Here is a 16,042-nt window from a genome sequence, read left to right on the forward strand (position 1 = left end):
CGCAGAGCACTGGGACGCTAGTAACAGCAGCAAAACTCACGCACACACGCGCTACAGCACACCCTTGAGGAAAGCCATTTAGAAAAAAAATAGGTGCTGAGGCGAGTATTTCGTACCAGTGTCAAGATGCAACTAACCCAAAATTTGCTGCTAGTTGCTTAGAAATTCCAAAGCGCATTTTTTGACATTGAACACGACAGTGACAGCATATCCTTTTACCAAATGTAAATGCCGCTGGTAAGCGAAAAACCACCAGACACTGGTGCCTCAGTACGATCTCAACCAATGGCTAGTGCCCGCCAGTTTTATGCGCCTTCGGGCCTACACAACGCTTGATATAATTTTTTTTGTCGAGTACCAGGCACGTAAAGTCTTTCGTCATAAAAACTGAACTGCCGAGAGCTGCATGAGGAGAACCGCCGTCGTGTGAGCTCCAGATCAGGAAACGATCATCTTGCCAATTCAGCGACACACTTGGTTAGCACCAGGGGCTCGCAAGGATATCGATGCTCGTGGAACGACGCAGCCGCACTTACCAAGGGAGAGGAAAGGGGGTTATACGTCTCAACAAAACATGTTTCGGGTCTTCTTTCGACGCTCGAACAGAAAGCTGTGGGTGCTCAACACCACCCATGCTGCCGCACAGTAGGGGTCGTAAAACGCGTTCTTAACGAGCCGCCGCGGGTCGGGGCACCGCGACGCAGCTCTGTCGAGCTGTAAAGGTCGATAACGGCGTCCTAACCAAACCACTACGTATAATGTACGATTTGTGAACTGGCGAACGAAGTCTCGGTGGAGGCAGGGCAGTCGACCGTCGCTGTCGTATCTCGCGGCCTTCATCGTTGAGCGATACTTTGAATGAGCAGCTGCGAGCTTCGCCTAAGCACAACTGTGCCACGCTTTGGTTTCTAGAAGCGGATTTATCAATCGTCTGCGAGACTCCCTACGTGCTACAGCACGACGCCCTTAATAATAAGGGTATCAACATTTGTTTATGTATTTATCAACTGTAGAAAGAGAATGATAACCGGAATGAAGACTCTACTTTCTCCAGCTCCACAGCATAATTCATCTTGTAGTGAGTCGTTCCGAGACACTATTCTCCATAGAGTGGCAGTCTCTAGTACGGTAAACAGGGCTGGCCCGCGAGAACTGAGCTAGGAGGGAAGCGCCAAGGAAAGCAAGAAAACTCTGAAATCAACTATCTTGCCGAAAACACAATTTCTCCGCCCTGCAACACTTTTCAACGAATAATTGGGGCCGCCACAAAGCAACAAGAACTTTATCGCTAAGGCACTCTGTGAATTTGAAACTTTATTTATTGTTCAACAAGCATTTTTAAGATAGGCAATCATTATAGCAGCAATCGAGTGAAGCTTACTGCAGTACCAGTAACCTCTCCCGTGACCTTCAATTACTCCCGTTTTGCGCCCAGCGTGGCCTCGTAGTGCACTAAGCGCATTCAGTGCATTGCTGGCGCTGGCTGAAAGGAGTATGGCGGAACAGTAGCGAAGGTATGAGCAGCAATGAGGCAGTGGCCACGGAGGTTGCGAGTACAAACTTGCAGTGCAGTATTGCCTGCGGTTACTGAAACTGCGCTTAGCATGCCTTAAAAGCAGCACATTGCTAAGCCAATGTTTTCGATGTTTTATGGTGCGATATATTACCACTTGTAATGCAACGCGCCACTATCCTCGGAATTCGTATACCATATGATATATTTTTCCGGCTAGTTGAGCGCTGACGCCTACTGGCGTGGTGTACAGCACTCTGTTGCCACGCTGGCTCTTGAACAACTTCCACCGTACTTTTGCGATTTGCAAGTAAATCGTACATGCCTGATCGCAGAGTACCAACACGAAATCTTCACCTTCATTTTATACTTTCTTTTACTTTCCATATTATAAGGCATGCCAAAATTTCAACTAGGTGGTTTCGCACTAAAACCGCGTACACAATTTTAGCCGCACATAGCTGATTCATCACCAGATTTTGTCGGATCAGTATGAAACCTTTGCCGTTAGATAGCTTTGCTGATGCACTTTCCAATGATTTGTCAAATTCCTCTAGGTTATATCTCGTTGGTGACAAATAAAAACTCAGGAAACAGCCTCGACAACATGGCGTTCAAATCCCAGACGAAGCCGATTAAGGTATAAACAAAAGTCGCCGCCACTTTTGTGATGCCAGCATTAGGCGAACGTGATTGCGCCTCTAGCCGAGTCTCAGGGTGCTTGAGAGAACTGCGCCTGACCCCGGAGACGGCGATCGTTGCCACCGATCGGTGTCCGGCCGATCGCCATTTATTTCCCGCACATCGAGCGCGGCCGGGAAGGGCGATGCCTTCGGCGGACAGGAATGAATGCGCGCACCCTAGGGAGAGAATGCTACACCCGCACATCAGCCGCAATCTCATCCTCCATTCTTCTGGGGGCGCCTCGCATTCATAGGAAGCGACCTTAAAGCTTGGGAAGTGGCGAAGCCTCCCTTTCAGGTGAGGGGAAATCTTGTTATGCGTCACTGGGGCACCAAGACAGCCTAGCCAGCGGAGTGCCTCTCGCATTGGTTGGCGGGAAAGGATTTCAGACTACAGGAGCAGCGGCTGCGCGTGGTCGCTCGTTCACCAGCTTCCATGCTGTATCGAGGGCTTTGTGTTTTCAGCAGTAGTTTGCGGATGGTCTGTTGCGTTTACAGCTTGGGGGCCGGGTGCACCATGTGTGGCCTACATTACGTGTGATGACGCACCTTCCGATTTGTTTTACAGAGAGAGCTATCATAAGATTGTTACTGCGGTTATAGCCTGCGTTCTACCGTGAAATCTACACCGTCAGCCATGAGATCTTAATTACACAATGAATTAATTTATTTGCCACCTACTATGGAGGGCAGGTGGCAAATGAATTGATGTTAACTCAATAGTTTCATTGCCATCTGCCCACCATAGCAGGTGACGGCCACCAGTCATGGTGGGCGGGCAGGTGGCGAAATGCGGCCAGAACAATCTGCGCTCCATTTATTGTGGAGGGGGGAGGAGAGAGAAACAAAGATTAGAAGAGAAGAGAGAGTGAGGTTGGGAGGCCACGAATGGCCTTGTGGCTGGAGAGATTATGGCGAGTGCGGAAGAAAGCGCAATCAACATCAAAGCGAGTTGGGCATGTTTCAAGCGCCGCACGGCGATTCCGGTTATCAATAGGGCACACAAGATGAAACTCCGTCGCAGTTCCCCATGGCACAGTCCAGCGCAATGGCCATTCAGAAATCCCAAGGCGCAACGTTCGATTCGTTCGTCTACATGTAAGATTCGAAACGCCCGCAGAAACTGCTCTACGGCGCGTTTGGCCGTCGCACGCAGCTCGATGGCTGCTTGTCCACAGCCGAGGACGACGAAACCTATCTTTCAGCACGGGACGCCCAACAACGCGGATAAGCAGTTAGCTAACGAGTTTTACCGGCTAGAGAAGCACCCTTTGCAAACAGTCCCGGCTAGGTGCGCAGCCATTCTACAACGCGACTCTGATTTGACTGACCACTTAAAGGAGGCCACCATATCCATAGTCGCTATGCGCTATAAATGTTTGTTCCTTCAAAAACACGCCCCAGATATTGTGCACGATCACGTCTGGAATCAAAAGGATGTGTTGTACTTGTCCGAGACGATGATGTCCGCGACCAAACCTTTAGAAATTCGTGGCTGTACGTTTGCGTGTGGGGAACAGCGAAGCGACAACCCAAAGACCGGGGTGACCAAGTATGCACACAATGGCTTCATGCTTTGGACGATACCGTTACGTTGGACCTAAAAGGCGATGTCAACATTCGTTTTGGTGAAATGTAGGCCATGAGTTCTGCCCTAAATTTTGGAGCTTCCTAGCGTAAACTTAGAGCCAACTGCATCGATGATGGATTTATTTACGTTTTCCTTACGTGTCATAAAACCATGCCTGCAACATAGCGCTGTGCTGCTTGCAGGTTTCAAAATTCCTCTGTCGTGCGCTGCACTTATCGAAGCCATAACAATCTTTGTGCACATTTTGGCGTCGGGTACGTCCCATCCATTAGGGAGTCACAAAAACTGTATGAAGTTGATTTTTGAAAACATATGTCGTCTATGGTCGCAGGGCGCGATGCGATTTCTACCCACTACAGCGATCGCAAAGCTCTCGTATTGCGCTACTGGGTGTTTGTGAGAAAGTTTTGGGCTGAATGGCTAAACAAAAGCTATAACAGCTTCCATTGAATAATGTGACAAGTCGGTAAGATTAACTGTACAAATTTTTCTTGCCTCTTCTTTTCTATACCAGATCTGCCAAAATATCACCTTTTCATCCATTTATTTAAGGTCTCCTCATCTTGGAAGCCTCTTCCATCAACGAGTGAACCCCAATCGACGAGCTCCATGTCCGCACAACATTCTAAATGTACCCAGCCTCACCGACTTAAATATTAGTGCCGTTAAATATGGAAGTCATTGCGAGGCAATAAAGCGACTTTTAAACAAACAGTACGTACATGTGCCGCTGCAGCTCGCAGCAGTCTGCGAGCGTAGATTCATATGAGCTGTTTTGAGGAGACTATGCGAGGCCCTCGAAACGATCTCGCCCATGGAAGTGCAAGGGCGTACCTATTGAGTACTTTTTGGTCGCGGAGACCAGGATGCTACAAAATTTCCTTGCTTTTGAAAGTTTAAATCCACTATAGAGGGCACGCGTACATATTAGAAATACGAGAGCGCTGGCGGCGTCAAAAAGAAGCTCGACCACCCGGATGCCTTACGGCCACTGCACACCCGCGGCTTCGTCGGAGCGAGAGAAGGTGTCTCGACGGACCACTGGAAGTATCTGAAACCTGGAAGAAAATGTGAGGCTTAGTGTATGTTTTAAATCTCCCCTCTGCTACTTGGGCGTAAGTTTCATAACTTGAGCTTGTGGCCAGCTTTAGCCACTTCTGGCGATCAGAGGTGACTATAAGCAATTTACACAAATACACAATGAAGGAATCACTATTTCCAGACAACAAGCTTTAAGAATAAAACAATATAGAGGCAGCGTTGGCTCACTTGCGCCATGAATGCCTCAGTTTCGAATTAGTGTCACATAAGAAGGTATTCAGGAATCCGTCTGAAATTCACAGTGCTCAATATAAACAAGTGAGAGTTGGCAAAAAGTGACTTGGTAAATACTTAAATGTTAGCGTATTATCACTTCATGCATGTTTCACATTCGTTCTTCGAGCTTAGTACTAAAAGATGAAAGAACACGTGCAGGACTTGAGCTCGGAATGACGTATTGAAGTTCAAATAGTGGGTTCTTCCAATAGTCGAGATTGCAGCATTAGGTTTTGTAACTTTCAAGAAATCTGCCAGAGCCTCCACCCAACAAGCAGGTTGAATTTATTGATTTTGGTTGATTGTTACACTAAAAAAAATATGCCAATATCATCAAGCCGCTTATGTTCAAACTCTAGCGGGACAGCTTGGCATAAATGTAGTAAAATAGGCCTCATTTTATAGCAGTGCGTCGGACACGAAAATGGTACTGCAGTCTTCATAGCATACTTATTCCAGTGGTGTAAGTAAAGGACATCTATCATGGATAACATTTCAAAGATACAAACACTGTCGCGACAACACAGCACAACGGACGTTTTAAACACACTTTGAAAAGAAAAATGCAATAAGTATTCTTAATGTGAAGACCCTCATTTCTGCTTTTCGTGAACACGTGAGTTCGTTTTGAGTGATGTCGTTAATTTGGTGTTTGCTTGGGTCAAAAGTGCTCATCCGCTGCAATTACTTCTTCTCAGTCCGCTATTGCGCTGAAGAAGTCAGAACGAAGTTTCGCATAAGCTTACACGAATAAGAGTCCGAACGTTATAGATAACAAAATGAGCCCGGGAACTTGCGTTATAAGACCAATCTGAGTTTTTCAGGGGATACTCGATCCTCTTTTTGCAGTTCGACAGTAAATTTTTTTTCTCTGTCAAGTTGTTTAATACTGTCTGTAATTACATCTCTTTTACATGCATCTGGGGTCTATTGTCATGCTCTGAAACAGTCGATGAGATAAACTTCGCCGTTAAGCAAAAGAAGCGGAGATCACGTCACTTGATATAAATTTTTAATGGCCGCCTCGAAGTTTTGTTTTTGTGATGAAGTTATGTGCGAAGATTGTTGCTTTAACGTCGTAGCATTCTCTTTTTCAGTCACAAAAACAAATCGCAGTGGCTTAAGCCGACTTCATAAAATAAACGCTGTGAAAAGAACGAAAACGGCGGGCAATATTATTGTTAGGTTCCTAGAACCACGTCTAGAGGTATCATTTTCTCAATGTGTGGTCCGTAATAACATCGCTCGGAATTTGTGAGTAAATTATAATCCTATTAAACACTTAGAAGACACCTGAAAGTACGAATGCTGGGGTCGAGCACTCAGGATTGGCCTTTGATTTAGTCGAAAGTTCAGCAAATTACCTTCGTTCTCACTTCGTACCCAAGGACAAAAAAGCATAGTCATTAACAGTAAAAGCGCTAGCTACAGTTACCTCCTTTCTTGCGTTCCTAGTGATGCGTTAAATTTTAGCTGTCTAGAGCTGCACCAATGAAGGATGAGCGCAAACCAGGAGTGAAAGATAAAATTGCAAGGTCTCTCAATAAGCGTTTCTGATCCATGAGAACTGAAAGTCAGCCATCTTGACAACGTTAGACTGCCCAGAAGCTACCAACATCACCACGGTAATGACGTTGGTAGAAGCATCGTTAGGGTACTATAACAGCAAGGAACGTCCGGCGGCACATCCCTTGAGCAGCGTTATTACAGCATTTGCCAGTGCTCTACATTAAGAAAACGAGCACTCCAGCTTGACACGACACTTAACGTCACATTCTTGCCGCACACGTAATAATGACACACCGAGCAATAAACACTACCTATCGCTTTCAGTCGTTCAACACCTATTTACATTGTGTTATTCAATCTTGTGAACATGCTATGGTGAAACTTACCTCTTCGAGCAGAATGACTAGGAAGTCCGTGAGATCACAATGAAATAAATATTTACAATGCCGACATAGCATCTAGCTTTGTCGCGGAAGAGAAACAGAGTCTGCCGGCCTTAAAAATTCACTTGCGCGGCATTTTTGTAACAACCCCTCCACGCGACAATGACCAGTGTGAATTTGGAACACGAAGACTATAGAGCTCCTCTTTATCTCTGACACTCGAGAGTCTGTTCTAGGTTCCTTTTACGTGGCAATAACTTGGTTTCTCACAACAACGACAACATGAACACAACGTAACAATTTGTATGTTCAACCCTGCACCTCACGTTATTTGAAGCTTGTTGCACAACGTCGGCACTTTGTACCCATACACGGTATCATCGTTGCAGTAGCGTTAAAAATCGACAGAAGGAAACTTGCACTGTCGAAATCACTGCCAAGGGCTGACGACGCTGCGTTGAACACACAACACTCTCGCACACATCGCGCGCACGAGCTCACTGGTATTGCTTGACGTTTGACCAAAACGCCGGCTGGAGCAAATTGTTCGCCAGTCCGCAGCAGCTGCGGGCACCACGCCCAACAATCCCGCAGGCATTCATTTGTGAACGATTGCAGCCCACTTAGCGCATCACGACTGATGAACTGGTATCAGGTGAAGTGGGAACTCTTTCGTCCTGTAGCATTCGTCTTTCTCCCCTGTTTTTTCACTGGTAAAGTCGCATGCGTCAACGCTGTTCTGACCTGCTTCGCCTTCGAAAGGGTCCGCCGATATCGCGCTGTTACATCACAGATGGTTGTTCTCAAGTGTCGTAGAGTTGAGCACGTGCACTTTAATGACGTTCGACGTCAGGAGGCTGCTGGACACATTCAGCCTCGTCGGCCGTTTGTCATTTGACTTCTTGAAGGCTGCTGAAAGAATAAAAAGGTGAAAGAAGGAGACCAAAGAGAAGGCGGCCATTGCTACTCAGTTACTAAAAATCAGCACCCTTTTTAATTCGTGAGCTGTTGAGTTTAAAATCGGCAAATGTAAAAGGAGTATGTACGACTCCTGACATGTCTACGTACCATATTTATTTCTGCATACATCTAATATACCAGCATTTTAAGAAGGCCTCGGCTAGGTATATCAGTCTATTTAAGCAAATCACAAAATTCGATAGCGAAATATTCGTTTGCAGCTTGAACTACTTAAAGCGTGCAAATGAAATAAAAAGTTTCGGCGGATTACTTACTATATTTCTGGTGGTCGCCTCCGGCGGCCTAGAATGAATGTAAACAAAAGAGTATTTAGTGGTTACAGTCGCAGAAGTAGGCACTCTCAAATAATTGCCAAGAATAACAAAGTGTAAAAAAAAAATAACTTTCTTTGAATCAGGGAAGAAGGGCGAGCGGTAAATTAGTCTGTTTTTGGATGTAAGAAAATTATTACTTTCAATTTCTGTTTTCAATTACATTTTATAAAGACTGTAAACGATTACTAGGTGTCAATGTCCAGAAATACAGCAGCAATGTTAACCACTTTTACAAGACCCCTGATATCAAGTGTAGGGCTGTTAAAACACGCTGGATTTAGTTGACGGCCAAAGTTCTGTACCTAGTAAGGAACTTTTCCGACTCACCGTCATCATGCTTGTAATTAAGCAATGTTAGCAACTTTTACATGATCACTGATATCATGTGTGTGGCTGTTAAAACGCATTTTTCGGGCTCGCTGTCATCATGCTTCCAATTCAGCAATGTTAACCACTTTTACATGATCGCTGATATCGGGCTGTTAAAACGCATTGGATTTCAGTTGACGACCAAAGTGCGGTACCTAGTAAGGAACTTTTCGGACTCACCGCCATCACGCCTCTAATTGCATTAAGGCACCACGCGAACCTGAGAATTGGAAAGATATCTTGGCTTAAGCAGCGCGGAAAACATGTAACCTGCGTCGTCTCCCGCAATAAACAGGAGCAATGTACCGAAATAATTCACCAAGTTGCGATCACGACGTGGTTCTGACGTGCTGTTCCGTCAGCCACTGCCCAACACATCTCTACAGGCAGCACATTTGTTTGTCAGCTGTTACAAGCTACTCGCTCTGGAAGAATTCCCTCCTTCATGAGAAATAGTGTCACACATCTGAGAAGTGTTCCGAAGTGACTTGGCCGCGATGATAGCAATGAAATACATATTGAAGAAAGCCGAATTGCAAGATATGAATTACTAATCATTTAAATTTGACATGAACTTAGAAAATAGACCACAGACGAAGAGCAAAACCTGCTTGAATGTATGTGGCCCTGCAACAAAAACATACATCGGAGAACAAAATCCAGTACACGACACATAGGCAAAGCATAAGAAATCTTTGTTGTGTTGTGTGTGCGTTGGTTTGGGTTTTATGGCGCAAAAACATCTGAGTTCATCATGCGCCGAGCACATCCGGATAATTTTGATTGACTAGAATAGTTTTACACAGCTTCTCAATAGCAAAGGCAAAAAAGCTGCGCACTTGCATAAAAAAGGCTTCTCAAAACTGATAAAGGGCAAAATAAAGGAGAGAAAGGGAAACATTTACTTCCAAGTGTACAATGTTTGGTGTACACTGGCTACGAAACCACAAATTAAATTAATTGCCATAATAAGTTCTGCCCCGCGAAACAGCCGGATCTTGTGTAAATACGGTTTTTGGTTTCGATGCTAGTTTTCAAAAATTACTGAGAAATTCAGAAGCCCGCAAAGTTCACAAAATACAGCATAATTTTTCATTCAAGGAAAAACTCATTTTTGTGTTCAATATTCCTAGCAGCAAGAAGCCGAAGTGCATTCTTCGGCACAATTAATCATGTTTTATGGCTAGGTGCAAATAGAGCCCAGACATATTTTGTGTGCAACAACATTAGTAATAAGGGAGTAATTACTCATTGACATCCACTTGAGCGCGACCATACAGCTGCAAAGGAACCAACATTGACCAACATTAGTAAACGTAGCAAAGAGAAGCAGAAAAGAAACAGAATGCCCTTGGCAACAGTATATCCTTCAACCGGTGCATGGGAAACGAGAGCTTATGCGCACAAAAGCGATTGGGAGAAGGCAGCCGGACGGGTCTTTAGGACTGAATAAGAAGAGCGGGCGAACACAGCCATGCACACCTGGCCGAGACAGATTCAGGTAGAGTAGTTCGCCGCATTTGTGACCTTCCTTGGAATACTCGATGAATCTCACACGAAAGGCCGGAATTCAGAAAAGTTTCCAACGTGGGAAGGATCCTAACGTGGGGAGGAAAGTCAAGGGGCAACTGCCAAGGGGACGACTGTGACGGTATGAGCTTATCATGGCGTCGGTTGTACGAAGCATTGCTTCAGTGGCCAATGAACAATGGCAAGTGTTGCCGTACAGCTTTATCGCTCCTTTGGTGCTTGGCTGGACCACCTGACAAGGATCATCATGGACAGCGAACTCATTTCTCAGCGGTTCTCGCTACAGAAAAGCTGATCCACGCTCGCGCTTTATGTGATGGATAACTGGGCCTATGGGGTCTTAGAACAAGTGCGTTGCCGTCCGGCCGACACTTGGACCTCAAGTGGTCCGCCAAAATTTGCCGGCTGCTGCGAATGGTTAAGCCCCGGAGGATGCCTCTCGTGGAAACTTCACTGAATTGAAATGTATTCACTCGCGTGATTTTCTATCCTGTTGGAACCATTTGCTCTGCACATTGCCATGTAAATGCCTCTACATAAAATTTCCGTCCACCTTCCTGAATTCCGGTCTTTTCATAGCCTCGCATTCATCATCACCCTGCAGGGAAGACTGACTCCCGAACTACAGTCATATCAGCGGACAGAAAATGGTAGGGATCTCCTAGTTCGCTACGGCCGAAGCTCTGTAGTAGTCGTGGACTTCCTTCCGAAGTTCTTCGAGCGGCGGGGGTTGACAAGAACCACAACCAAGTAGGCTATAGTTGTCCTGGCTTCATTGTTTCAGGTTAGAATGCGTGCGCAGTCTGCAGATAGAACAACGGAGCGTAAATGACGTGCAGCTAATCATCGCTCTTCTGAAAGAATCAGCCGGAATAACACTACATCCAGAGCATGTTTTTCGCAATACCGGGGGTAAGCATAAAGTGCAGCACAAAACGCACATTGTGCGTTCACAAAGTCGCACGCTGACAACCAGGTGAGACTTGCACAACGAGAAATCTCAAAGCGACGAAGCAGACTTTCAAGCCGAATTCTATGTGTCCTCGCAACTGCGTGCGTCAAGCGCCCTCACGAACACCATGCGTTTACAGCCTGATTTAACAGATATTTCATAACACCTTGAGGCTGAACTGGGATAGTCAATAAGGCATTTTTACTTTGGCAAGTAAAGTGAAATTTCATGCCCGTTCGGTGCACCTGATAGTGTAACATAGGCTCAATGGAGCAAGCCTTGATAATCTATAAGTGCTTCAGATTGCACAAATTACCAGGAGTAGGTTATTGTTACCCGTATTACAAAGCAAAGGTTCTCTCTTAATTAGATTTAAGACTTAGTCTTTGCAAATAATACTATCTGACAACACGGAGAACGACACCAGAGAAAGTGCAAGTGACCAGGTGTTGGTTATTGTCACTCGAACTACAAAGGCCACGTCTTCTTTTAATTAGATTTAGCCCTTAGTTTTTGTAAAAAAAATACGAAAAGACAAGACGGATACAAGGCCCTAAACGACTAGACACTAGACTAAGACCAGAAGCGCTTTGTCTGGTGTCGTTCTTCGCGCTCTGCGTTCGTATTGTTTGCAAAAAATACTCGCTAAATCTAGTTTACTCACGCACAATCAATGAGCCCCTACAGACGTCCTCTTAACATGTCCTCATAAGGGCCTTTGAATGGACAAAATGAGAGAAAATCACGGCCCGAGCTCCACATTCAGCGAATCCGCGAATCTTGATGGGAAGCCAGCCTCCCTTTATCGTTGTTAGCGGTTCATAAGTTTTATGACTATTTGAGCAACAAGAAATAGAAAATAAAAGCAATTGAGTGCTATCTCCACGAATTCTTTTTCTTGCAAAGATGACGATGACATTCTCATCCGCATGCAGCAGTTTGCCCTCTGCGCACAGGATCGAGACGTCGATGGTGTCAAAGATGGAGGAGCCTGCTTGCCTTGGAAATTAATCGATGTGAAACACTGCATTCGCAACATGTCCGAAATTACAGGAAACAAATATAAAATTTGGCACATTATGCTTATTTATTTAGAACCGACATAAAGGGTGGCGTACATAGTGATCTCAGTTTTACCGTTATTGGATACTTCTCAGGCCGTTTATATTTTGTTCGTAATAAAATTTAATTTTTCCTTCCACTTAAATGCTCGAATGGCGCCGGAAACGTTTCAGGCTTTCAAGATAAGCAGGCATTGTGAAAATGAATCAGTGGCTGCCTATTTATTGAAGAATAAGGAATGGCATTACCTGCCGATCAACGTGTCTGATTCTTTGCTTGTGCTGCTTTTTTTCTACGTCGGGTAAGAAATTAGCGCAGTGAAACCGACATGAATGGAAGAGCGGCACACAGACCTTGTGTTATTCTGGGATACCAGTTTCTTTTCACTGCATACGTTTATTAGTTCAGGCATGCCATAGCAACTAGCCCCAGCTTTTACGGTTTTTAACCGTCTTTTCTGCTTGTTGGAAAGATTGTGGACTGTCCATTCAAACACTATATTTCGAATTTGCAGTGTCGCTTGCGGTACAATTGTATTTGTCTGATCATTTCGTCAATAAACTTGTTAAACTCGTTTATGTCCTGTTCTCTTCTTTGTCTCTTACTGCATCCTTTTAGCTACTCCGCCTGTTTCAAACCTACAAAAACTCCAGACGAGGAACCGCCACACCTAAGTTTTTGTAGCATGGGTAAAAGTACAAATTTTGCGAACACACACGTGGAATTCAACAACGTGGAAAAAGAAAACCATGCCACGTACTCAGAGAATTTAAAAACGCCACTCCTCAACTACGTCGGAGAGCACAAAGTGGAAGATTTCAATGACACGGACAAAGCTGATTTTGACAATTAAAAAAACGTATCAAGGTATATGCACGGCGTTGACTGGTATATTCAAGCTGAATACGAAAACTGCAAATACGACAAAAGCCACATCCGAATGTATAAGAATTTCAAATTATTTTGATCTGTGCGGTACATGCTCAAGGAATGGTTGTCATCAGTTGTTATCGTCAAAAGTGGCACCGAGGTATCTGTACAGTTTTGTATAATCACGGCATCTTGGGACGTTGATTATCTTGTTCGCCAGACAGGTGCGTAATGAAGTTAATACAGAATACCGCCCGCCGAAAAATTTAACGTCCATGTCTCGAGTCTCATGCCAAGCCCTTTCTCTGTTCTCAGGGGAAGCGAAATCTGGCTGTTTTGACAGTTTGCGGAATTTTAGCGGAAAAAAGTTTGCGGAATTTTAGCGCACCGGTGCCAGTCGCTCTGTACAAAATATTTGGCAGATTTTTTGGTCTTGTGTTAGGAGCTGGTCCTGCACTGTGCCGTCTTATTTTCTTCCCACGCCGTCGGAAGTTGTTCGTTCCGAAAGCTTTCAGCAGAAGTGTATCGACAGCTGCTTACATTTAGCGATATCCAAGAAAGCTTGATTTTCCAGCGAAACATGAAGTATAGTCGCCTTCTGAAGGCCAAAAACTCTGTCTGCATTTTCCTAAACGCTCCAAACGCCTAAATTTTATTTTCTCTCTAGATTACCCCGCCGCACTCTGCATTAGGCAGCGCCACAGTCTGTTGAGAGGCTAGTGCAGTAAACCTAATTAAATAGATAAAAGAACATGACAGCCGGTTAGAAATTTGCATGCAATCTATGCATAATAGGGTGTCTGCTGAGAGCCACAAGACACCGTTCATAATTAACACGGAAAAGAAGGAAGAGAAACGGCAGTCTGAGATACCTGACGTTATGCGATAGCGTTTATAGGCACCCAAGGATTAAAGCTAGTTAAAGAGGCTCCGCACAAAAGACAGCATGGGTACTTCCGAACAGGTCTACAGTGAGCCAGCGGATCGGTCAATAACCACACAGTGAAATGAGCTGCAACAGTGTTTTAAGGCGATAAGGATTGATGGTGTGCATGACGTAGTTTAAACATAATCGCCGTTTCTTAGGAGTCAGTTATCATGGTTCGCTTGTGTTTTCAGCCACAAGCTTTCTGCAGGAACCTGATAGTTTGGTTTTGTGGTTTTGTGGGGTTTAACGTCCCAAAGCGACTAAGGCTATGAGAGACGCCGTAGTGAAGGGCTCCGGAAATTTCGACCACCTGGGGTTCTTTAACGTGCACTGATATCGCACAGTACACGGGCCTCTAGAATTTCTCCTTCAAAGAAATTCTAGCCGCCGCGGCCGGGATTGAACCCGCGTTTTTTGGGTCAGCAGCCGAGCACCATAGCCACTGAGCCACCGCGGCGGCCAGGAACCTGATAGCCACTTCCTGGGTTCTGTAATTTCTTCTCCTGGGTTCTGCAATTTCTTTTCTAAACAAGAATGTTACAAAGCTTTAGGCTCTATTTGTAACGTATAAATACGCTGTTATCGCTATGCGGATTTTGTCGGGGTGAAAAAGCAGAGCAAGCCTGATGTTCTCTGAGATGAGACTATGTTTTCAGGGCATTAGCTTTCACGTCAAGCACCCTTTCTACAGTCACCCATGCATGAAGAGTATCCCGTTAGCTCAACGCAAAACGTTTTTGCGTTGATCTATGATCACGGGTGTCTTTCCTCTCAATCCCAGTTAGCCATCCTCATCGAAGGATGGTAATAGGTAAATCCGGAGCAGTTTTTTAAGTTCTAATAACAGCATGGCGCAAAGATTCAACCGGTGCTGCAGTGTCAGTGCCATTTCAACGATATCAAAAATGTTAAGAACCTTGACTTTGGCAGATAGACGGGTAGCTAGTGGATATGAACGTAGGCTACAAGATTTGGATAATTCGTGAATATAATTTAAAGGAAAGGCCAAACACCAGTATGTCAAACATAGAGTTCACTACTCCACGCAACACCTGCACGCTGCTTTGTACATCACTCTGAAGGCAGACATCGCAGAGTGGCAGGCATAAAGCTTCACACGTTCTCGCAGAATGAGTAGTGCTACTTTTTATTGCCAATAAATTCGTAAATTAACGTGTAATAAACATCTCATATGCAATGCTCGATTTTCTAAATCTAGAAACCAAATAATAGGGCACCCGTCGCTAATGCAGGCGCTCGTTGCGGATGTAAGCAGCCTCAGGCATATAAAAATCGATGATGGCATACAACTTTGAGCACCCAGAGAAAGCTTGTTGCTGATCTAAAGGGATACGACATTCATGGCTTTTAAGTTTTTCAGTTAGTCAATGCCATCAATTCAAAGGGGTGTCGTCCAAGCAAGCCAGTCATCTAGGCTGAGGGACCGGAGCTCAAAAGACAGCGCAGGAAAAAACCGCCGTAATATACGGACGCCGTTTGCTGGTCACAGCTGTATCGGACAAGCTTGGCCATATTTCTCAACGTGCGGTGCTAGCGTGTAATGTCGCATACTGCTTCACCGAATATTCAAGCCTTCCTTCTAGTATAACATCAATACCTGAATGGAGTTAATTGAGGTCTCTGCGATACATCGCGCAGGCCGCCAAACACGCGGAAGCGATCCCTCATTGGCCCTACTAGATAAAGAAATTTCATTTCTTGCCGGAAGGTTTCTCTTTTCACCCTGCTTTATCCGGTACATGTGTTATTCAGTCTTCTTCAGTGTTCTTTGAGTGTTTTGTGAAGCGCCAAAGATGGTTCTTGCTTAATTTTTAGTGCAAGGGACATCAACTTATTGACGTGGCAGCTCTAACAAAACCACATTTGAAAGTTTGCGGTCGCTTTGTCTCAGTTTTCGTCCCTGTTTGAACCACACACATCTTTTCTAGTTTGGGAGTGGTTTACGTACTTGAACGCCCCTTTAATATCAATAAATGCCATCCACGGGGGTTCTTTAGCTGTAGCAACATAACTACGTTG

At 44.9% G+C, this 16,042-nt stretch overlaps 1 protein-coding gene across 1 annotated transcript in view; it reads right to left on the reverse strand.

Annotated features, from left to right (window-relative positions):
* Positions 1-5,371: 5,371 nt before the first annotated feature.
* Positions 5,372-16,042, reverse strand: part of LOC149351446 (nephrin-like) — a 389,383-nt gene continuing 378,712 nt past the window's right edge. The window contains exons 12-13 of the mRNA XM_089577024.1: positions 8,232-8,259; positions 5,372-7,908 (exon numbers count right to left, since the gene is read on the reverse strand). Of these exons, the coding sequence (XP_089433150.1) occupies positions 7,887-7,908; positions 8,232-8,259 (50 nt within the window). The 3' untranslated portion in view covers positions 5,372-7,886. The remainder of the gene's footprint in view (positions 7,909-8,231; positions 8,260-16,042) is intronic.

The sequence above is a fragment of the Amblyomma mixtum genome, chromosome 3 (assembly GCF_055824585.1).
Source record: "Amblyomma mixtum isolate Tamu chromosome 3, ASM5582458v1, whole genome shotgun sequence".
NCBI lineage: Eukaryota > Metazoa > Arthropoda > Arachnida > Ixodida > Ixodidae > Amblyomma > Amblyomma mixtum.